This window comes from Agelaius phoeniceus, chromosome 1, assembly GCF_051311805.1.
Source record: "Agelaius phoeniceus isolate bAgePho1 chromosome 1, bAgePho1.hap1, whole genome shotgun sequence".
NCBI classification, from domain to species: domain Eukaryota; kingdom Metazoa; phylum Chordata; class Aves; order Passeriformes; family Icteridae; genus Agelaius; species Agelaius phoeniceus.
The window spans coordinates 121,699,565-121,724,584 of record NC_135265.1 but is presented as its reverse complement, the minus strand read 5'-3'; the positions used below and the strand labels follow the sequence as shown (position 1 = coordinate 121,724,584).

The 25,020-nt window shown below is 38.9% G+C and overlaps 1 protein-coding gene across 1 annotated transcript in view; it reads right to left on the bottom strand.

The window, feature by feature from the left end:
- KCNB2 (potassium voltage-gated channel subfamily B member 2) overlaps positions 1-25,020 on the bottom strand; it is a 188,239-nt gene that overhangs the window by 151,845 nt on the left and 11,374 nt on the right. Inside the window, exon 2 of the mRNA XM_077186455.1 lies at positions 19,327-20,011. Within this exon, the coding sequence (XP_077042570.1) occupies positions 19,327-19,905 (579 nt within the window). The 5' untranslated portion in view covers positions 19,906-20,011. The remainder of the gene's footprint in view (positions 1-19,326; positions 20,012-25,020) is intronic.

The following is a 25,020-nucleotide window of genomic DNA, read 5'->3' as shown; positions in this document are numbered from 1 at the left end:
ATTGCTACAATATCTTTGACTCTGTTCTAATTTTCTCCATGGTGTGGTAAAAACTTTTTTGATTTATTTTCTATTTCTTTGCCTGTGAGGACCATTTAACAGTACTATTCTCCTGATTAGAATACAACATGTTTTGAGTTAGTTCTTGGAAACTGAAATTTTATCTTAAAGGCAGGTGAATTACAAAAATCTATCACATCTGTATGAAATTATCAATAGAAGGAAATTTGGATCACAACGAAGTTGCTGTATCTCATCTCTGTTTCACCAAACCAATCACTTTAGTCAAATTCTAGATTTTAAGAGATTAATTGCAGTTAGGTACATGCTTAACTGTAAGTCATCTCTTAAAATTTAGCATACTAATAATACATGTATTATATATAATACACAAGTAACATAATGTGATGAAAAGAACAAGGCATTCCTTATTAATTCTGTAGACAATGTGATAATGAATTTTTATATTCATTGTCATGGTTTCAGGGAGGCCAACTACAGAAGTTTCTAAGAAGTGACATATTGTTTGTATGTCACCACATTTACTGCTTTAACAGTGCAATGCTGCAGCTTGCGAGAAGGAACTCTGTGTGACTAGCTGCAAACCTTTTCTCCGGATGGTAAGGACAGTTTAAAATAAAATAAAAAAATAAAAAAATAAAAAACAAAACAAAAAACAAAAAAAACAAAAAACAAGGCATAAATAATGCTTTTGCTGAGCACACATTAGATGATCACTATCTTCCGAGACCAACTGAACTCCCATTTCTTTCAGACACAAACTGAAGATGCTGTTTGCAGAGAACCCTCGAAGCTCTGTGCCAAATCCAGCTCTTTCCAGTCAGCATTCTGGAAAAGCTGCAGCTTCCATCCAAACAGTAGAGAAGGTGAGAAGCTGACTTTGCTGCCTCATGGGATCAGAAAATTGAGAGGTTGTTAGAGCTAATGCAGTAAATGTGCAGCAGGACAACAAAACCTGTTTTGCCTTCCCTTCCTCCTCCCTCTGGTGAAGTCAGACATGCTGCTTTTAAGCTTTTGAGAGATTTATTTGGTGATGCTGCACTGAAATGACTTTGCAGAACTTTACCCATGCCATGCAGGTGCCCTGCCCGAGGTCCATCCTGCTGAATCAAGGTGCCTGCCTGAGACTTGAATTTCTCCTACAGTCAGTGGAGAAAAACATGTTACCTAAAGCTGCTCTCAATCCCACTGAGCCCTTGTTTTTCCTGACTAGGTGACAGAGCTTTAGACAACCAGACTACTGATCCAGACACCTTGGTATGGGTGCTGGAGGCAAAAGGGACAAATCCTTAGCTCTCTTACAGCAGGACTGGGACTGGAGAGCCAGTTGAACTCCAGCTGCTGACATGAAGAAGGGCTGAATTCAATCTCAGTGCTGCACACTTCACATTTAGCAATGTTGCAGAGTAATCCAACCAAGTCAACTTTTCTAAAATGCATGGAATATCTCAAAGTCAACACCTAAATGATTTTGACCCCTAAGCAAAATTCAATTAATGTAAAACACTTCAGTGTGAGTTTAGATGGCCCTCCTCTTCCTCTTCAATTCTTTACAATTTTTTGCAAGTGAATAAAAAACAAACCTTGGAAAAAACATTCCTCTAGGTAATTCCATTTCAGCAGCAACTGAAAAACTGGAGTAACAGGAGTTCAGCTACCAAGTACTTATGGAAGAAATATGATAAAGTGGGACACCTTGGGATTTATGTCAAAAACATGTCTGAAAGAATTGCTTGTGGTTTTCGTCTTCTCCATAAGAAAAGTGCTGGAAAGTGCTGACAAGTATTATATCTGAATATATACATATACATACATACAAACACAGACATATATATATATATATATAAAAACTTATGTATGAAAGGACAGAATTCACTTATGGTTTGGAAGCTGGACTGAAAGAGAACACAGGGAAGGGCTATCTCCTGTCTCCCAGGCTGGGGCTCTGGGGGCCACCAGTGAAGGGCAGATCGGGGTGCTGGGCAGGTCACCCACCCAACAGCTGCAGAACTGAGAGTGTGCTACTATTCTCCTTCTGGTGTTGCTGTAGGAAACCTCTCATGCCTCCTGTAGCTCTTTTGTGTCGAGAAATTGTATGTAAAATCTAATTTTTGGCTTTATACAATGTCTCTGGGCATTGTAAGAGTGCAGAATACCAATGAATGAGATCACTCCCATCACATGAACTGCTGACACTTGAAATGCTCTTTTGATTCCTCTTTTATTTGCACAAGTTGTTAGACTAAAGAGCCAGACACCATATCATTTTCTCACACACAGATCCTCTTATTTCCTATTGTTAGAGAAACTGAACTACCACATATTGTGTCAAGTGACATTTCTTAAATGCTGTAAAATAAAGGAAAAACAACTTCTTTTCTTTTTTAGATTGATACCTTGATTTTTGTTTCATTATACTAAAATCCTTAAGTCTACTGGGTAATAGATAGTCCCTTACTAACCCTTCTAAAAATTTCTACACAAGGACTAAGATTTGTGCCAAAGACATTTGATTCTAAAGGACAAACAACTGAGATTATTTTTATTTAGCAGATTTCCTAATCACATACTGCCTTGGCTTCCCTCAGTATATATGAAATTCTCTAACCATATTTCATTATCTCTAGACTTCTGAAAGAGAACTTTTATTAAATCAGTGTCAAAAATCTGAAAGACAAGAATTCAGATATGAAAAATACAAACTCTCCTTACAGTATTTCAATTGTTCCCCTATTTTTACTCAAAGGTTTTATTCTATTCTAAGAACAGTACAAAAATTACAAATTTTATTGATGAAATGATTTTGAAAATGGTGACGTGTACCTCTAGTTACAAGGAGTGAGGGGGGAAATTACTGGACTGTCATGTTCTCTCCAGGCTTCAACTTGTTCTCTATGGTTGTCAGACTGTATCCATCTATCTGAGAAACTGCAGGGGTGGAAGCAAAGGGGTAATTGCCTTCCAAAGGAGCTTTGGTGTTCAGCTAACCCCTAATAAAATGAGCATCTGTATGACAGAAAGGGCACTACTGCACAGTGCAACAAAGAAGGCTTCCACATCAGCCTTGTCTGAAAGCAGACCCTGACATAAGACACTCCCTAACACGCGCCTGCTCGATATTTGCTTTGCACAAGGACTATGATTAATGAAGGCTCATTTCTTTGCTATTTGTCAATGATTCACACAGGCACTCAAAAGAAAAAAAAAAAACATTCTCTTTTATTTCTCAATGCCAACATTTTATGGCCTTGAGAAAGACTAGTAGTTAAATGCTTTCAAGCCACAATAAAAGCCCAAGACAACAAAACACAAAAAAATCCCAAAGCCCTGAAAACGCAGCAGACTCAAAAGATCAAAACCTGGCTTTACTGAAGAAAAACAACATTATCTTGTGTGGCTCCAACAATGCAGAAGAGATTTAACCAGCTGTGCAGGAGCAGTGCAGCATCACCTTCTGCGGTGCTGGACACGGGTTCCAGCTGCGCTTTGTCACTGGCCTTGGAACAGGGGGTGCTGCTGTCACGGGCAGAGCCAGGGAGGGACACATGTTCCATTCTTCTTGTCATTTCCCTTGGGTGTCTTTTCATAACTACATTCCTGCTAATCAGCTTCACCTCAGAGTTGGGCAGGGCAATTAGTTTCCCTTCAGGCTGCAGAGTTTCAAGAAGCCCCTACAGTCGCACCTTGTTTGATCAACTCTTTGGGCATGAGCAGCACAAGGACACACAGACTCACTAAATAAACTCAAGCAAGCAAAATAGCACTGTTTACCAGAAACAAGCAAACACAAACCTCAGCTAAGGGGCCATTTGACCTTCAAGCACACAAAATGCAGTGTTCTCTCACTCAGAAAACTTCCAGCACAATGCAGTGGTGGGGATGTGAAAAAGGAGTATGAGCTTTCTCATAGCTGAAATTGTCCATGCTAGGGCACAGCAACAGCTCACCCACCCAGCTTTTTATCACACATCTGGAAGCACCCTGTGCCAGGAAACACCCAATGCCAGGAAAGTACAAAAGGGAATATCTCATAAGGTCTAAACATCTTCTCTTTATTATGTGTTTTTGCACTTGCAGTCTTTTGGTTCCCTTCAGCTTTTCACAATCCCTGTCCAGACCCAGATGGAGCAGCACATAGAAGAGCTGTAGGTTTTCATTCTCTCTGTTTAGATCAGGGGTTGTGGGTTCTTCCTAAATGTGTGAGCTCTTCCCTCCAAAAGTATAGGAACTTTACTCCAGTGGGAAATTTCCTGTCATTCATACATACTTTGTACCTTTATAGTACAGGATTTCTTTCCATCAAAGCTCTGAAACACTTACTTGGCTGACATCCTCAAATAAAACTAGGAATTTAACTCCATTTGCCTTGTTTTTTTAAACCTACATGGTTTACATAGCACCTTAATATATGTTGATTTGTCTGTTTTTACATATTTGGCTTAAATTAGACTTTGCTAGCACTGGGGTTTTTTTACTGATATTTTTCCTATCTCACTTAAGAAGAGGTGTTTTTTTTAACTTTCTCCCAAGTGGATAATCACCTGGATTTTGTGTGCTTTTTCACATGATATATTTTCCTTACTTTTTTTTGTAAAAAATTTTCATGATGTCTTCATCTCACTTTTTTGTGACAAAGAGCAATAACTAAGTGAAGACTTTACTGAAGTTTACCTCCCACATCAATTCTGTTCTTCAGAATGCCCAGTTCAGACATTTTCTGAGCCGTACAAGAGTGAGAAGTCGGAACCGGGTAAGGAAAAAATGAAGAAAAGTCAATTCACAGAAGTTTTACTCATGTTGCCTGAGAAAATGCCAGGCACCATGGAACCCTTCAGCAGCCCAGCTGCAGTGCTCCAGAGGCACCAGCCCCTGTGACCATGTCGCTGCTGGATGCCATTTGCTGCACCCAGCTCTTCCCCTCTCCTGCCCATCACCTCCTCAGCCTACGAGATCTCCGGGATTGCACACAGATATTCTCTACTGGCTGGTGCAGCTTGAGAGTAATGGAAATGAATTGTCACCACAAGTCACAGTGAACAGAAAATAAATGTCTCCATCCAGACAGCAGCTGCAGGACAGATCCAACAAGTTATTTACTGTTCTGAAAGTCAAAACTGTTGTCTTGAGTGAATAAACAACAGCCTTATAGTCCCTCCTTGTTCACTTGCAATAAACTCTGTTTCTTCTCCTTTACAATATGCTGAACAAAAAAATTTGGAAGATTCAGAACTCCATGGATAGAACTTCCTGGAGAAATCAAGTATCACTCAGTGTGCTGGTCCCTCCACAATGCACAGCAACACTGAAGCTGTCAGCATGGCCCTGCATGCAAGTTAATAATTTTTGCCTCCTAACCAAGGAGAATTATTATGAAAGTAGGACCAAAGGGTGATCCAACAATCAGGCTTCCAGTCCAGGCTACAGCAGCTGGAATTAATTCAGTAACTTTTGCCCTGCAACCCCTTTCAGAATCTGGAGGAAGCTGCCTGTACCCATTATAAACTCTTGCTGTCTAAAGTGTACTGGAAGTGTAGGCAGATTGCAGCATCTCAGAGGAGATATTTAATATTTGCTTACCAAAGCCAAAAGACCAGGATGGAATTAAGAATCAATGACTATGGATAAATATCTAAAGCAAAATCTGGATGCCTTTGAAGACTTTCTTACACTTTTATCTCAGGTCTTAGCATTTATTTTTGGTTTTCCACCCACAAAGTCTTTTTTATTGACTGAAATTAAATATTAATTCACTTTTCAAGCTACACTGTAGAAATCTGATCAAAGGCAAATGGTTACTATAATAAGTAGTAGTTAAATTCTATAAGTATAAAGTAATTTATACATTTTTCTTCTAAACTATAGCACTGAACTAAACATGTCAAAAGGCTCTGGGACCAACTGACATTACACAGACACACCCACAATATATTGGCTAAAATAGCTTATTTTCTATTAAAAGGAATAGAAACAAGGCAGCTGAGTCTCTTAGACTTGTAAGCTTTCAAATCACTGCCAGCATTAATAAATGAGAACATTATTTAATTACTAATGGTATGAGAGGATAATCTCTAAGTCTAAAATATTCAAGACTAAATTTCCACAGAAATAAAAGATGTTTCAGGTGAAATATCTGTATCCAGCTTCCCACTTTGTCAGAAACTTTTTGTGGGACCTTAAAGCAGATGCAGTGAACCTCAGGTCCACAATTGTACAACAGGGCTTCCCTACTCTGTCAAATGATTGTAAATCTCAAATCACTTCAATATTACAAGGAGCTCAGTAGTAAAAAAATGGCAGTAGGGACAGATGAGAACATACATCTACTTGTCTGCATTTAATTTGTAAGCAAGGCTCATTAACTTTGCTCCTCACATACAACAAAATGCTCATGCTTTCTTTAATAGATGTCCTTTCGCACCAGAGGTAAGCTTGGCACTAAATCTTTACTAGGATTGATTTACACAACAAAAAAGATGAGAATATTCTCAGGCACAATGTTTACCCCTCCCTGGGGTGTCTTGGTTTTGGGCTGGTGTGGTGACATGCTGATGTGACTGAGCTCAGCACGTCCCTTTGCACGGTGATTTTTGCATGCATACGCCCAGCACACACAGAGAAGCTGTCAGTAAACAGGCAGGAACAGCTGTCCCCAGCTTACTTTAAAATTCTGACCTACACAGCTGGAGAAAACACGGCTTTGCTTTCACAGAAGGAATAATCTCACTCACAAGCAGGCTAGTCATCAGACCTCCTCTCTCAGGAGATGGCTGTCACTACTCTGAAGCTCCTTGCTGTGAATTAAGACATGGCAAACTGGAGACCCTTTGTATGGCCACTGCCTATGACTGAAGGGTCTGACAATAGAAACAAAAGTTATTTGAGATAACGTGCTAAGAATTTTTAAAAATTAAGGAGTAATAATGCGATGGATTTTAGGAATAAAACCCTAATAGGCATTGGGATTTCAATACATGTAGATACTTGCTGATTATATTTCTCCTATTCCCTACCCTGTCCTTGGTCTTCTTTTCTGATGATCTTTTCTAGCCTTAGAGAAATTACCTGGTGACTTGGACTGCCTATTTATTTTCTTTTTCTTTTTTTTGCTTCCTTACCATACGAAGCAATGCCAGCTGTACAGCTGACATTAGGTCACTTATACAAGGTGCAATTTAATGATCTAAATTGCACATGTTATTCCAGCTAACATGCATCTTGCTCCTGATACAGATCTCCTGTCTTTGACACATGACAAGCCAGGCAGAGCTCTGACACCCTGCTCTGTCCCCAAGGCAGCTTGTCCCCAAACAGGCTGCAGCCCAGCTGCCCCCAGAGCAAGGCCTTGTGCAGAGCCCTCCACTTGCCCAGGGCTGTTTTCTGGTGAGGCTCCATGAAGCCCCAGCTGCACTGCAGATCCTGAGCCCTCATCATCACCAAGCCTGGTGGCATTGAGAGTTTCCTATGGCCAAAAGACAATATGGACATACACAATATTGTGCAGAAGAACCTGAGCACATTTGCACAACTAGGACCACAGATCTTCTGTGGAAGGGGAAGAAAAGACTGCTTTTGCTGTTCAGACACAACCTGGCTCTGTGTTTTTTATATTTATTTTGATCTATTATCCTGCTCCCATTTTTTTTGAGTAAATGTCCTTTAAAAACTGTGTTTTAAAATAGCACCCTTAAGTCTAGAATCTACCTTAGCTGTGAAAACTTACCAAACAATGAATGCCAAAGTATTTGACATCACTGAATAAATTTATCAGCATTTTTTATCCACAGAAAAATGTATCTTCTTTTTTTTCTTACATGCTAGATCAGAGTTAAATCGGTGCACATCAGTCTATGGTTGGTTGCCCTTCTTCTATAAACACAGAGATCTCAGGTGACTTAGGTAAACATCCCTCTGGAGGGGAGGTTTCATTCCAGTGAAGCTTTAAAACAATAGTTATGGTGATATTAAAAATAAATGTAAATAAATATTTTAAATAAATATTTTTAATATCCATAAAGAGTTATGGATATTAAAAAACAAACATCTAGAAAAAAAGTAAAAGTGTTGTGACATTCTTTTGTTTAGACCTAAAGAAAAAAGAAAGACTTGCTTGACTTCTGATTGACTCCTTCATGCATTTACAATAGAGAAAAGACAAATGTAGTTTTGGACGGATAGGAAAGGAAAAGGGGAAATCCAATTAAAAACCTCCGTTCTTCTTTTGCATTTTACTTATGCAAACTCTAGGCATGTTCAGTACCATTTCTGTGCCCAGAGGTGCTGTTTGTCTAGGGCACAACACTGAAGAACTGTTTCTCCATCCATCATCACGTGGCTGGAACAAGGAAGGATTGCCAAGTGTGCTCCTGCAGCAAACTGATCTGCCACAGGGACCCACGACTGGCACAAGCTGCTCCTCCTCTCAGGAACACTTGAGTTCAGCCCAGTTCCCAAAGGGTAATACTCCTTTTCACACAATTGGAATATGAGAAAATGTTCAGAGCTTTTGAAGGTTTCCTTCCCATCTTTCTTTTTAAAAATGGAGGGGGCAAAGGCATCACAGAGCTTTGCAGTTGTGCCTCCTGCTCGCAGGGACCCAGGTTCTCCTGCTGCTCCCATGCTGGCTTTCAGCTTCACAAACAGGAGACATCAGTGCCTGCCCTGTGCCCTTTCCAGCTGCCCCCTGCCTTCCAGTAAGGCCCTGGGGGAGGATGCGTCCATGAAGGATGGAGAATGCCTCCATGAAGGATGGAGAATGCCTCCATGAAAGCAGCAAAACCCTCCTAGGAACTGCACTCACTTGACCACCTCTCTGCCCAGCCTCCTTCTCAGGAGCATGGGCTTAGGTAAGGGCTGGAAATCCTGTTTTTAAATCCAGTTAGAGAGGAAACTGATGCTGGAGTTAGAAATGCTGAAGTTACATTAATCTGAATCATTATTGCTGAAATGCTTCAGACATGTTATCAGAGATTCGGTACAATAATGGATATTTCTAAGATTAGGTTTTTCCTTTCAATTTCATACCCGCCTAAACTAAAAAATTTGATTTCGATTAACAACAGAAATCAGACTGAGAGGGGACACCTGTGAGTCAGACATAGCAGCTCTCATCATCAAAGCATCTCATCATCATCAAAGGAAATTAATTTGCTTTCAGAAAAGAGGAGTATTTCAGAAGAGCTTATTCTTCATACAGACATTACTAACATCAGTTACACAATATTGTAATAAGACTTGTCCCACCATTCTGTGTTAACACACACTAAGAATGCTTCCTAAAGAGCACATCTAGCCCTCATCCACTCCCTCTATAATACACTCATCAAGCAAATTATTTTTCAGTCCAAGAGCTCTCATCTCTATCAGCTACTCTAATTAAAAGATCCCCTCTTCAACTTACTTATTTCATCCAAAACTACACATACAAGTATGTAGCAAACTGTGTTGATTCTTCCTAAATCCAACAGACTGAAGAAGCACTGAAAAGCTAAGAGGAATTATTCACCATTTCACTATTACTGGAGCACCTACAGTATTTTGAGTAAATTTGTCATATGTAGTTTAGAATTAAATCCATGAACACCATCCTCAAAGCAGGCAGGAGAATATATCAATCTAAAATGCAGATTACAATAAATTAGTATCAAGTTCACAGAATTATTGACCCGTGTAATTATTGACCTGAGCAATGTGTCCATCCTGCTTCAATTCTAAAAAAAGTCTATAGAGTTCAGTGAAACAGGACTGGCCTCATCCTATGTACTCTTTTCATATTACCCATTTTGCCTTTTGTGCTAAATGCAGGTAGCCATAGCCTAAAGAATTTTGAAGTCAATGTTAGTGTTACAACTGAATTCAGGGGCACTAACAAAATTTTTCTGTGCTTTCATCTCACAAAATGAAACTGTATGCATATGTGTATAGACCACAGGCCAAGATACTTTTGGACCAGTTTTTTCAAATAGCATTTAACTCCACAAAAAAATTTATATCAATTTTTTTAAAAGATGACATATGAAAATACAAAAGCTTTGTGAAAGTAACAGAAATGGAAATGAGTTCCCTATTTTTCTCAGAATAAGCCTGTAACACATTTATCAGTCTTCAAAAGAACAGCCTTACCTACTTTATTTTAGCAATACCCATTGTTCTCCAGAAAAACCTCCCCCAAAGTCAAGCACACTGGTGGATACTTCAGTAAAACAGAACAGACAGGTCATCCAAGGATCCTTCAGTAAGCAATCCAAAAGGAGGCTACAGTGCTTGGGAAACACTGTGTGAATGTGAGTTTGTAACAACAAAGCTTGATGTCATTTCTGTCTGTCACAGAAATCCAACTGACTGAAAGAGTAGGAAAAATTGAACCATCTCAGGAGTTAGCCAAAAATACCATCCCCAGGAATACATGAAATCCCAGCAAGCTTTACTGTCCCAAGGCATGCCAGCAGCAATCCCTTGCAATGGGGCATTCTGCAAGTGGCCAGTGGTACCTGAAACTGTCACTGCCACTGGGCTGTCCTTGGGATAGCTCCAGCATGTGCTGGAGCAATGCTCCTGTACTGGAGATTTTAAAGCAGTGTCTGACCCTTGTGGTTGCATCAAGAGGGACTCAATGATGGATAATTGAAGACAGTGAACTCTGGGTAACAAATGTGCCCCAGCATCCTGCAGTGAAGCTCATTGCTGCCTTGGAAAGGAAAGCTCCCCCTTTATGAGCTGTTTTGTGAAGAACAGCTCTTTTTGGACTTTTCATTTTCTTATCTTTTAGAGACGAGGATAGAATAGCTTAGAAAACCCCAGAAGATTTTTTATTAGTTTGGTGAAGCACCAGTTTTTAGGCAGAAGCTTAGGGGAGCACAACATCATTTCCACAAGCAGCAGGCATAAAAGTTTCTCAGTGAGGAATGAACTTGAGCCTCAGAGGTCAGGTAAGACTAAACTCAGTAGTTCACCTTTTCATTCAGATAAAAGCTTCCTCAGATTGCAGGTTTGCATCCCATGGCTCCTGTCTTTCCCTGCATTTTAGAAGAAATCCTGTATGAATATTTATTACAAGTAGCTACATGATGATCTGAAAATTCAGCAAATATGATTCAGGCAGTTTGTAGGCACTTAAATACTGAAAGAAAACTACTGCTCTGATAGCTTCAGCAATCTCATATATCTTCTTGATGTGCAATATTGTGAGCAATTTTTTCTAAATGGCTCAGCTGTCAGTGTTGTATACACTTATATATAGTGTATGTGCAAGATAAACTCCAATAAATCCAAACATTTATTATGGAAATAAAGGCTAGTTGGTAATATTTAGAATTAATGGTTACAGTGCCAGAGTAAGCATGTTTTTCAAAGATAATTTTCCCCCTCCCATGGCTGATCAAAAACACCAGAAGAGCTGTCTCAGGTATGGTATGTAGAGTACAGGTATTGGCTCACCTATAATGCTGTAACACTCATGTGGAAAGGATACTGCACATTTATGAAATTACTTAAAATTTAGAACTGTTTTCTGAGTCCCACCTAGTGTAAATCAAATTCACTCATCCCACCTGAAACCCTGGCCTTTTTTCATGCTTTCCCAAAAAGAGAACGACCAAGGCATGTTAGGAGCAGACTGTGGAGGCTTCACATAAGGACTGTACCGGGATCCTGTTTTAATCTCAAAGTCATTTTTAAACAGCTGTGCCAGTGTCACTTGCTTGTTTTCAATATTCCCCCCAAGGACCTGGTTTTCAGTGCTATGTGTCAAATATTCACATATCTTCATCAAATACAAAACTCATGAGTCTGTCATATGTCATGCTAAATACCATGGGGTTTTTTTCTGAAATAAATAACATGCAACAGTCTGTTTGGCTTCCCAGTCACTTGGGAGCAACTTTTTGTTGTTCTGCATCTTGCAACAAAATCGGAGAGCCAAACAAAGGCCAGTTTGCAGGGGATCATATAGATTTGTTTTGCCTCTCAGCTCTGCAAAAGCCAGACAGAGCTTGTTTACCCAGACAATGAGATGCAGCCCTTTGTGTCCCATAGATTTTGCCTGGATAATGTTTCATCATTTAATTCATTACTGTATCTCTCTGACATCTGATTCCTTCCAAATATCTTACATGAGAGAAGACAATACACTGGCAGCTGCTTATAAAAACATGGAACGGAAATGCAACATTTTTAGGACATATGATCTGCCTCTGGGTGAAGGGAAAGGCACAACAGCCTGGTCTGTCCCCTCAGGCATTACCCAGCTTAAGTGACATGTCACAGCTGAAAATCCAGCTCATCAGATGCCTCTGATTTTGTGAGGGGCATGCTGTAATGCCCAAAGCATCACCCTCCTAAACAGAAATACTGCAGTACATATTTCAAAAGATATATACCATTCATGCTACTCTACACTCAATAGATGGTAACAGCATAAAAAAAGGATATGATCAGTGGTAAAAGAAGCTGTTGTTGTAGTTAAATTATTCTCCTAAGTTAAATTAAGTTAATTTGCTCTTCTAAATTAGAGATGCAAGGTGCTGGAGTAAATTGGAATAAATGCTTTCTATCCATTATGGCAAAGGATAGCTGCTCTCATGCAGATGGTACCTGCTGGTAAATCACTGTAATATCATATATCCCAAATTGTAGTAGGTTTCTCTGTGCAAGAGCTACTGTGTGATTCTGTGAATTGTGTCACAAGTGCAGGCATATTCATTACTGTAAAACTTTGTTTTGCAAAACATTACCAGTTAGATATTACAAAATACAAAAAATGGATTTTGCCAGTTTTTAAAATAATTATTCTTGCCTTTTTCTTCCCGCTTTAACAAGACTCATCATAAATCCCCTTTGCTTTTCCTTAATGTATCCATAAAACCAGAGTCAGGGAAGCCCCTTATCACAGCTACAGAAGTACAGTTCTCATCCCTTTGTTCATACAGGGAATGGGGATATTCCCTGCTGCCAGTGCCTGATGCCAGTGATAAACTGTTATAAAATGAGTCACTGCATCTTTGCCCTTGGCACTGCTTCCACAATTTCAGCATCTGTTTTTCTGAGAATTAAGTGCCAATAATAAGCAAGTGGGTTCAAAGGACATTTTACTCATCCCAATAGCAGTTTTTAGTAAGTTTTTTAATAAGTTTTCACACCACTGATAAAATCTCAGGGGTGAAGGGAACCTGTATGTAACTGAGGTACTGAACACCTCTGAAGTAAGACAGATCAGATGGTAGCTGTATTCCCATGACACCTTAAACTGACCAAAAATGCTGAATCATGGGTTACATGATACTTCATACAAGAACTAAATAGAAGACAAATAATCTTTTAATGACCAGCTCAGCAGTGAGCATATGTAAGTTCTTCAAACAAAATCAATTAACTACTGCCAGTCTTCTTTGTTCCTTGATATAATATCTATTGAAAAAGCAATAAATTCCCTTATCTTTCAAGACATTAAAACACTTGAGTTATTAAATATGAATGACTAGGATCCAATATAATCTCCTTGTCTTACAGTCACATTGACTGACTTTATCGTTTGGCACAAGAAATAACTTCACCTTAAAAGCAAAGTGTGGTAATGAGTCTCCTTGGAAGAAACAATTGTGAAATGAAGACACCTATTTATTACCAGTGACCATTCTCTGTGCTTTACTGTAACTTACTTTCAGTGTCAAATTTCTATAAAGTATTGGGAGTGACAATGCAAATGATATTATTCCTGGTAGTCCATTTGAATAAAGGTTTATGACAGGATTGCTCCCAAAAATAAGTTTAAACCAGAGGTTGGACAGAAGTTCAAGTCATATACCAGCTAGAAAAGAACACTTATCTCCAATGAATATCCTGCCCTGAGGTATATCACAACATACCAATAAGCTAAGTTTTTCTAAAGTACTTTGAGTGTATATGGTTACCTTCATCCCAAAAGGAACCAGGAGCATACCATTAATTAGGGTTTACCCCTGAATGAACACTGTGACAATCCAATTTCTGAGGACTTGCAAAGGAAAAATGAAGTGTCCTGTATGATACTCTGCTCTGTTCTGGTCATGCATAGTGACTCTGCTAATTTCCACTCACTCTAAGACCACTTTTAAGCTGCTTTACAAGGAATAGGCATGAGAGTAAGTGTGAATTATACCTAAGACAGGGGAAAGTAAGAATCAGGTCCCTAATATAAAATAGGTGTCTTGCCTCTCTTGGCAAGTCATTGTGGCAAGCCCAGCCAAAATGCACTTGTAGCTAAATAAATATTGGTGGCCTAAATCTCCTCTTGTGTGCTCCTGCTTTTTTTTTTTCTCCACCCCAAAGGAATTTTTGTTCACAAAAGGGATTAGTTACTCAATACTGCACACAAAGTCCTCACAATTTCCAGTCAGGCTTGGGATAATTATACCTTCTGTAATCCACAATCCACTAGTTAGCTGATAAATTAGTGTGCTTTTTACAAAGAAGTAATACTCATGTTACAATTTGTAACACAAACCAAAAGAAAAAAGCCTCTGAAAACTAACCCAAAGAAAAACAGAAATCAATAAAATTAGGAAAAATCAGCCGTGCAGTGAAACAAACAGAATTAACAGAGAACACTTTCAACCCTATCAGGTTTCAGTTTAAATAAAGCAAACCCCATACTGCAGAAACACAAAGGCCAATGTTTTACCCTTCTATGTATGTACATCAACAGGGGTATACAAAAATTCAAGGACAGAATGTGACTGAATAGTGATTTTTTAAATTACTTTGTAATACCTTTTATACTTGATTGGTGAGTAGTCACATTGAGTTTGATGAAATATTCATATGAGAAAAAATAACTTGCATAAGAAAGAAGTGTAGAATCAATCACAATCCATTACATCCTAGTTGTTTTCAAAGGGGCAACATGGAATATAAAACACAAATTGGAAAATCTAAGTGGTATTTGTTGTTACTTTAAGGTAATTAAAATATTCTTGTAGATGAAAGGTGGTAAGTCATTATCAGATATCTTTAGCCAGACATAGGGTCTTTGTTACTCCTGGATATTCCACTTTTTTCTTGTTTCATTCACTCTATATTTACAGTAAAACATCTTGACTAGATGTTTAGGATTTAGCCCAAAAGAGCTTCATCAGTATTAAAAACCAGAGAAAATAATCAGGCTGTTGGACCCACCAAGCAAGAATGAAAGGAAGATTTCATGCATTAACACTTTGAAAGACGTACCAAATGTATGGGTTCATTTGATTCACACTCATTCCAAAGTAAGGCTCCTTTGATTTTGGGAGCACTGCACAAAACAATTTACCTCAGACACAGCTGACATTGGCTCAGGTAGGTGCTCTCTTAAAATGCCAGTTCAACAAGGTGCTGACCATCAACACTGATGCAATCCAGCTGCACAAAGTTCACATCTGACTGAAGTCAGTGCTCATTCTGGTATCTGTCGAGGACTTTCATACTACTGACAGCTTGGTCAGAGCTGCATCCTGCACTAAGGAGACTGTTATAGGTCCAGCAGAGGCAAATAAAAGTCTAAATGATGGTTGATAGCATAAGTAAAATATTATTTTTTTAAAGACAGTTTTCACAAACTACTGGTTAAACAATAAGTATAAATAAATGCCTGGTCTAAAAACTCAGATGTTATTCTGGATCAAAGAATGCCAGACACATACAAAACTCTGTGGTTTGGAGACCAGGCTTTGGGACTTCTCTGGGATGTAAAATATGCAGAATTCCTGTCCTTCATAAATCCCAGCACTGCTTCTCATTCCATAGCACTGTACATGTCTGAAATGGCTGGACTTCTGCACATCTTTATCTTAATCCTACTTAAAAAGCTTATGAATGAGAGCACTGGAAAATGGAGGCAAATCCTGTTTTCCTCAGCTGAAATGTCTACTGAATTCACAATTGTTTACTGAATTCCTGGGATGAGGACAAAGCAAGAATAGCTGTGCCTCTAATATGGTAATTAGTGACTGAGATGAGGTGCACATATGCATTTACTAAATAGAAAAAACTCAAAAAGTTAATTGTGTCTGTACTGTGCAACAGTACTTGACCTATAATATTCCCTTTTTTACTAGCTAAACATAGTTTTAATTTCTTGCCACACATTCTGCTTGCTTTCTCCTATTTCTTGTGGCATACCCTGTAAAATACATGCTGCTCATTCACTGTCACCTTGCTCTGTCTCACCTTGCTGTAAGTGCAGTGGCAAACCTTCACTGACCTCGAAAGGAGCAGGATTTGTCCTGAGATGCCTAATCCAAAGCAGGACTCCCTCTTAATTCAGTAAGCTTTGGATCAGACCTAGAAGGGTTCTTAGCAGAATCAAGAAGTGGCAAGACACAGTCACATATCAAAACCACATCCGAGTATTTATCTCACATTTCTAATCTTTGATGTGAAAGGGATTAAAAGCAAGCTGTTCCTGTCAACTGCTTGGATGCTGCACAGGATATAAATGACTGAACAAGCACCTATAGGATATTTATGCATATTCACATGATTTCATTTCTTCAAAAGGCAGCTAATATTTGAATTTGAGGCTTATGGTAATATTTCCTTACTTGCTTCCCAACTTGCCACTGTCAAAGTCCCACCATCCTTTCTACTTTTATGGAGGAAAGAAGATGGTTGTGCCTCTTGTCTCAGGACAAACTAGAAATTTGTTTGACCAAACACAAAAATGAAAAATCTAAAAGAGGTCTTATCTAAACACTTCAGACAAAGTCTTGCCACTGATCCTAACGCCGTCTGTTTCAAAGTGCATCCAACTGATTCCACCATATCTTGTTTTATGTTACCTAAGGTCAAATGTGTTGTGATGGTCTTTGCTCTCCTTTATGTCATTCAGCCAAGTTTCTATAGCTGTCTGAGCTGCCATGGGTGTATGTGACTATGATTTTGGCTCATATATGTATTTACAGACTGAAGATGACTAGATAGGGAAAGTGACTGCATGAATTATGGTGACTTCTAGCTACCAGAACCACAAAAACCACATCAAATAGCATTAACTTAGACAAAAGGCAATTGAAATAATGAAAATCATTACAACATGTATACAAGTGCAATGTGAAACTCCCTGTAGCAAGAAAGATCTATAACATTGAATCAAATTAGAGCATGAGGGGAAAAGGAAATAAAAAGTTAATAATTATTTAGACATCTGGGGAAATTGAAGAAATAGCCACATTCATCTGCAAAATCTGAGGAGAAATCTGCTCAGACTGACCAAAGGGGGATTTTCTCAAAAGCTGAGGGTCAGCCTAACTTCTTTTAAGTAAATGCATGATGGGGCACTGTGTAAGTCATAAGAACAGTTTGATGAATGGCAGGCACTCGTGCAAGTTTAACCATCCTATATTTCTGCATTTATTCAACATGCAAATGAATGAAAGCGAGTCACAGGCAAAGAATGTAAAAATCAGTACATTACTTTTGTTTTATTCATCTGCTTCATCTTGCCATGTTGACTCCTACCTAGTCTTAGGAAAACACCAATTAAGCATATGTCTCAAGCCCTAGAGACAACTGCCTTGGTTTCTGTATATAAAAGAGGAAATATTTCACAAACAAATCTGCCTGCTGGATGTCTCTGTGGCAGTGTCCGTGGCCAGGTGATCCCGCAGGTTGCGTGCAGTGTGTTTCAGCAGCGTGGCTCAGACAGGATTTCCTCCTGCCCGCATCCAGGAGGAGAGGTCTCTTATGGAACACACTGGTGACGTTCCAAGGTGTGCAGGACTGAGAGGCTGGTCCCTGAGTCCTGCAGGCAGTGCAGAAGCTGTGTCACAGAAGTGCTGGCAGGGGCTGATGGATGTTAGCTTGCACCAGGGGATCACGGTGCGTAACATGGCCTCCCTGAACCCTTTTTGGCAAAACTTACACCCATCTGCTGCCCCTCTGCTCTTTCTCCTGGAGAGGAACATATGGCCCAGAATATGTATCTTGGAAGCAGAAAATTTATTCATGTAGTTTTCTAAAATATTCTGAATAAATTTATTCATGTAGTTTTCTAAAATATTCTGAATACATTCATTTTTCTCCTATAAGCTTTTATTCTACTTACAAACCTTAAATTCTGTCACAACATTTTTTTTAATAAAGTAAGTTCCTTGCTTAAAAAGTTAGGTAGCTCACAATGAAAAAGTGAAAATTTGAAAAAATGAAAATTTAAAAAAATGTGTATTGTTCCTCAATAGTAAGAGTTACCATTGCAAGAAAAATCTTTGTCAGAATTTTCATTTTTTTGTCCATTGCAGCATCATATTTAATACTTACCTTGGTCCAAAGAGCATTGCATCCAATAACAAACAACAATAGAAGAAAATAAAGCCACAGTTAAGCTTAACATGAACATCGAAACATCAAACATTTTAGAGTCATTCAAACTGGAGATGAGCTTCCAAAATTTACCTCACATTAATTAGTGCTTCACACCACAGACAGAACAACTAAGTTCCTCAAGATGCAAGAAAACCTTTCCTTTAAATACCAGTACCAACATCTGTGTGTGCAGTCCCATTTCCACAACCAGGGTAAAATTTTCCATTGTATCAGTGAAACTTCAGCCAACTTCCCTGTTTGGAGACAGCAGAACTGGACCCAGGATTCATCTGAATTTGTTCTCACTGCTGACTAAATATATATAAACTTTACACATCTATATTTGTGTGCGTGTATACATGTATAGAACATATACTTGTTTAGATACATATACCTGTATACACATAAATATGCATGCATATAAATATATATATGCATTAATATTTTAGTATTTTTATACAAAATACTCTAATTCTTGATTGCAAAAATGTAGTATAAGAGAAAACATGCCATAATAAAACCATGCCAGACCAGCTGATGACCCTTTGATAGCTTATCCAGCACAACCCACCAAACACTGACACAACACATATGCAGTGCCTGTAGCAGGACAAGCAACACTGAAATGGATGTTTGTCATAACCAAATACTTTTCTAACAAACAAGTAGATAATGTACTCTGTCTGCATTTTCATTGAAGTGTTTCATATGGAGTCCATTAAGAATCACACAGATGTTTCTCATCACATACAGCAAAAGCAAAGTACAGTACAGTACAGTAGTTGCCTAAAAACAACTGAACTCAACAGGGATCCTTCTGCTGACTGCACTGTGGTTTAGGACAGATTTGTGTGTTTTCACTTAATGATATGTAGATTTTTAGATTCTTCTTTTCTCTAAATATTTTAGTGGATGTTGTTGATTCCTACAAGTCAAATGCATGGGTCATGAAACCATTTTCTACTACCTTTGTATTAAGCCTATTGATTATCCTACCTTTGCTGCAACAGATGAGTTGGGTTTCTCAAGCAAGTCCCAAAGCTTCTTCCTTTTCTCTGGGCAGCAGGTATTATCAAACTCTTCCCCTTCTCTCTCTCGCAATGTCTCTGCCTCTCTCCTCAGTTCCTCATTCATTTGCTCTTTCTTTTGATGGTATCTTGCCTGGCAGCAAGATTCTAAATATATTTCATCAATCCCCCAGTAATCAAGCTCCTGGCCAAAAGAGAGAGCACACATTTCTTCCATCATATGTAGTTTCCCTGTCCTGTAGAAATTTAAAATGGAAGTGAAAGCCCCTGGGTGTCGATCAAAAAAATACTCATTTTCATTCAGATTATAGTCATCGCATACTTCCAGCAGAGATTCATGGGTATTGCAGTCTCTGAGCTTTCCCAATCGTGTCCTTGGAAGTCTGTCCAAAGTCCTCCACAGCACTTCATGGTTGAGTCCACCGACATTTATTTTAACCCTCCGCGAGCAGGCTTTGCTCCTAATGATCTCCACTGGTTCCGGAGGGAGAGAAAGGGTGGACCTTGAAGACTTTTTGGTGATCCCTGGTGGAGCTTTCTCAGCCATTCTGAAAAAGATGAAGTTGTAACACCAGAGTCTGTAGGAAAATTAGCTTGGAGACTACGAATATTTGGGCAGAATCCTCTTCAGACAGACAGCTCCATTCCTGAAGCTAAAAAAGACAAAAAATTAGAATATTGCCAGGTACAATGCATCCCCCAATCTCTCTCTCTCTTTTTTTTCCATACTTTCATATGCAGATGAAAATTTAATGATTGCAATTTACCCTCTTTGTAGTGATACTCTTTGTGGTAATATCCAGAAGCACTGGAACAGCTGGAACAGCTAAGAGCACTATGCTTAAGCAAAGGAAAAACTCACTGGAATTCCTGTATTTGCGAAAATCAACTGCTACAATTTGTAAAAATGACTTGGGTTTTTTTCTTTTTTTTTTTTAAGAACCAGTTTCTGATGCAGTTGTGTTAGCTTAATCTGATTACTTATCTTTTAATGTGTGAGGTGTGCAACTGGAAAGATTATAGGAACATCTACAAGTAAAGACAGAGGCTACTCTACCTTTTATTGAAAATTCAAATTTGGGAGATACTGAAACTGAATAAAAGAATCACCATATATCAAATATCAAATCATTTTGATATGCATCAGCATATAAAAATCTTCACACCAAACTGTTTCCCTCCTTGTCCCAATTCAAATCTTAGTTTGCTGTATTATTTCATGGGTAAATGTTATTTACCAAACAATTCAAATGCCATCCTGAGAAGTTGTATTTTTTACCACCACACAGCACTTACTACTTTACAAATGGGTCAAAAGAATCCTAAGTCTTTTTTTTGTGGCCAACTGACCAGCAATACATGTTATACAGGCAAGGGCTGTGCATACAATTCTCTGGATCCTCTGCAAGGCTCTTCTCTGCCCCACTGTTCACCTGTTACATTGCTGCAGACATGACTGAATGACAGCAATCAGTGACCTCAGTTTCAATAATCCACAAGTGCATCCTCACTCACTGTGCCCAGTGCTTCAGTGAACTCTGAAGTGCAGCTGCTTGTCACTAAATGTAGAATACCAGAATCAATCAGGAAGGAAACCCACCCACCAGCTCTACTGCTGCCAACTGTCAGACACAGTGCTTAAATATTCACCTAGCAATAGTATCATGGCCCAAAGAATGCTTAGACAAGGCTTCTGTTTCAAAGTTGGAAAGTCCTCAGTAATTCCCAGAATTGACATCTCCTCCTCCTGTTCTCAGCAAATCAACAATTCAACAGTCTGGTGGGTTTTTTTGTTTTTTGGTTTTTTTTTTTTTTTTGGTTTTTTTTTTTTGTATTTGCTTGTTTTGTTTTGCTTGAAGTGAAATAAGTCTAGCAAATAAAAGAATTTGAAGTGTACAAGAATTCGATCCTCTTTGCAGGGTAAAGCATGAAAGTTGTGCTGGGAGGGATTGTTACTTATAAATACACAGGAGTGAACACCTGGGAGGGGTTTGAACTGATTTTACTGAAGTACCAGTTGGCACAAGAACAAATGGATACAAACTCCTGATGAGGAAAGGCAGAAATTTGAAAGAGAATTAGAAGGTCACATAGACCACACCAGAGCAGTGAGGATTTAGAATAACCCTTTACTAGAAGTTTCAGGAAAAACAAAGAATAATTCCAGTGTGTCCTCTGATGTGTCCATGACAGTACTGACTATGCTGCTGGTATAAAATCAAAATTGCTAAACCTCATTATAGCTAAACTTTAAAAGTTCCTCGACCAATAGATAAAATAAGACACAGTCAACTACAGTCCAGGCATGACTGTCATTTCCAAAAACATCAGAAAAGAGGAAAATTACTTATGAGAAAAACACATCTAAAGATTTACTTCTTTGTTTTGTTTTATTTTGTGCATAAGCACAAAATTGCTAAATTATGGCAACAGCCCAGAACACCACCATTTTAGTTACCAATTTCACTGTCAAGCTGAACTTCAAAATTGTAAGGGTCCAAATATTCTGCATCTTCCCATCCTACCTCCAGCACTGCATTGTGAAGATCCCTCCTCATCTCCCAGTGCAACCCAGAGCACTTCTGTGCCTAATTACATAAGGGTTTAAGCCTGTAACATTTACCTTCATTGACAAAAATGATTATCTGATAACTTCACTTTCAAAGATAAATATCCTACTAAATTCAAAGCCCTGGTATCAGTAGGTTTGCATAATATATATCCCTTTCTTTTGTGTTTGTTTTGGTTTTTTCCCTCTTGACCTTAAGCTGATTTTTTTTCTCTGTTTTTACCCTCCTCCTCATTTCCTTATATGCAAGGGGATGATGGTGAGACTTCTGAGAAGTGGGGGACTCCAATCCTTGCAAGATCTCCTCACTTAAGCATTTCCTAGTGATCTGTGATGCATTTATCAGTCTTCTGACATACAGACAGCTACTCAAAGAGTAAGCAGTTATGAGAGGATATTTCTCTACAGAGGAAATATTTGCAAACTCTATTTTTAAAAAAATCCTTTTAGATTTCAATGCACAATGATATTTCTCCCTTAAAGGTTGTCTTACTTAAGAAAACAAAAGAATTTAAGAAATTCATAAAGAGGTTTTGTTATTCTTCATGAAATCAGTCAAGTCTTCAGGCATTTCCTAGAGAGGTTCACTAGTTTATTCACTATTGTATCTCAGGGATTTATTTTTCTGTTTTAAAATGAAAATGTGTACCCTAATATCAATATCAAGTAAAAACACAATAGAGATCAAGCATCTCATCTGATTAATCTTAAGTTAACCATATCCTTATTTATTTTTTCTGTTTGCAGAAACAAAGGATTAACAAGACTATGCATTGTTTTAACTTTTCTGCAGTGTAGTTACCAGACATATTTTTAAACAATGCAAATACTCTAGTGTCACCATGACTGGTCTAAAGCTGATAAAACATTTTTTGATTTTTCAGTAGAATTATTGGTTGCATTCTCCTACTTGAGGAAATGTGGCTTTTCTAAAAAACTTTAAAAATCCTGGTGGCAACACTGAACTCAGCAGTGAAACACTATTAAGTTAGTGTTGAGAATGTGCAATGTACATATGTATGTACCTAGGGATGAACCACCATTCACAACATGCAGCATTTTGAAAAAAATAAAAAAAAACACATTTTCCCAAGTGAAGAATCTTGAACCATGAGGCTGATTTTCTGCCTTTTTTACAGAGCTCATCATTGAAATATACATTGAAGAAGGAGGATGTATAACTTAAAAATAAATAAATGAATTATTTTAGTTTCCTTCAAAAGTGCTTTTCTTCCCACCTTCTTTCATTCTTCATACCTTCTTTAGTTCTCTGATGATAATTTTTAAAAAATTTCTTCCTGGACAAACTTTTCCCCAAACCTTGGCTGAAAAGCCTGGTTTAAATTGTGCCTTTAACAACAACATAATCAAAAGCCTCTACTTTCACAATCATAGGGTCCCTTTACCATCTCCACAGCCCTCCTTTGGGCATTTTCCAGTAGTTTTATATTATTATATTGTGGCAGCCAAAGCTGCCCCCAGCACTCGAGGTGAGGCTGTCCCAGTGCAGAGCAGAGCAGGACAATCCCCTCCCTTGCCCAGCTGGCCATGCTGTGCCTGATGCCCCCAGGACACGCGTGGCTCTCCTGGCTGCCAGGGCACTGCTGACTCACATTCAACTTGCCATTGATCAGGACTCACAGGTCCCTTTCTGTGCCACTGGTTTCCAGCCTCTCATTTCCCTGTCTGCACATCCATCCAGGGTTGCCCCATCCCAGATGGAGAATCTGGGCATTAGTCCTTGTTTACACTTCATGTGGTTGGTGATTGCTCATGTCTCTAATTTATCCAGGTCTCTCTGCAGGGCCTCCCTGGCTTCAAGGGAGTCAACAGCTCCTCCCAGTTTAGTGAACTTAATACCCCTTCTCAGTGAACTTAATATCCCTTCCAGTCCTACATCCAGGTAATTTATGAAGATGTTGAGGAGCACAGGGCTGAGGATGGAGCCCTGCAGAACCCCACGAGTGACAGGTCAGTCTGATGCCACCCATTTACTGTAACCCTTGTGCCTGACTCATGAGCCAGCTGCTCACCCATCCCATGATGGGTTTGTCCAGCTGTGGACATCTTATCCAGAAGGATCCTGTGAGAGATGGTACCAGAAGCCTTACTGAAATCTAGAAAAGATTACACCCACTGCCTTCCCCCTATCAACTAAGTGGGTTACCTTGTCAAAAAAGGAAATTGCCTTTGTGTTACTATTTCTAACTCGGAAAAGCCACATAATCAATTTAATACAAAATCACCAGATCTTTCATTATAACAAAATTATAGAAGATTTTTTTTTCATAAGAAGACAAAATACTTTTCACCTCGGCTTATTGCCTTAACCTTCAGGCTGTGCACAATTCCACCACACACCTTGTCCACCATGGGCTAGTAATAAATGTAACTATCCCTTGGGAGGCAGGCAAAGCCAGCCTAGTGCTCACCAGCACACTTAGGAATTGGTAGAGAAAAACACAAATTCTACCCCATATATAACAGCAAATCTAGATGAACCCTGCATTCTTCCTGTGCGATAATAAAATTACTTTGTAGCAAAATACCTGTAATATTACATAAAACTCATCAAATCAAAGTCAATTCTTTGCATTAAATAAAAATGAAAACTTCAAAGAGTACAACTCGAGAAGCTAGGGAAAGCCAGAAGGAAGGTTAAGTGCCCTCCCCCGCACCACAGACATGCAGCTTTTAATGGTGTGACTCTCACATCAATCCCTTCCTCTTTACATGAACGGGCAATTATTTACCATTTCTTTTCATCTTTCTTATTCAGTATTTGGCCTCTGATGTTATTCAGCTTTTCCTGCTGCAAAGCCTACAAATTACACACAAAGTGCTGAATTTCCCTCGGGGAGCTCTCCCTGTCCAACCCAAGCACTTCCAGAGTATCCCAGTCTCCCCTTCGGTAGGAGGCCATTATTACCATTGCTTTATAATGTAGAAAGGAAAGTCATAGATGCCTGAGGTATCCAACAATTTTGGCTGCTCAGATTGAGATAGCTGCTTATTACAGAGTCCCTAGCATTCTCAGCCCTTTTGATGGGCATGCCTACACGACCAGATTGAACCCTCAGGCTGAGGAACCCA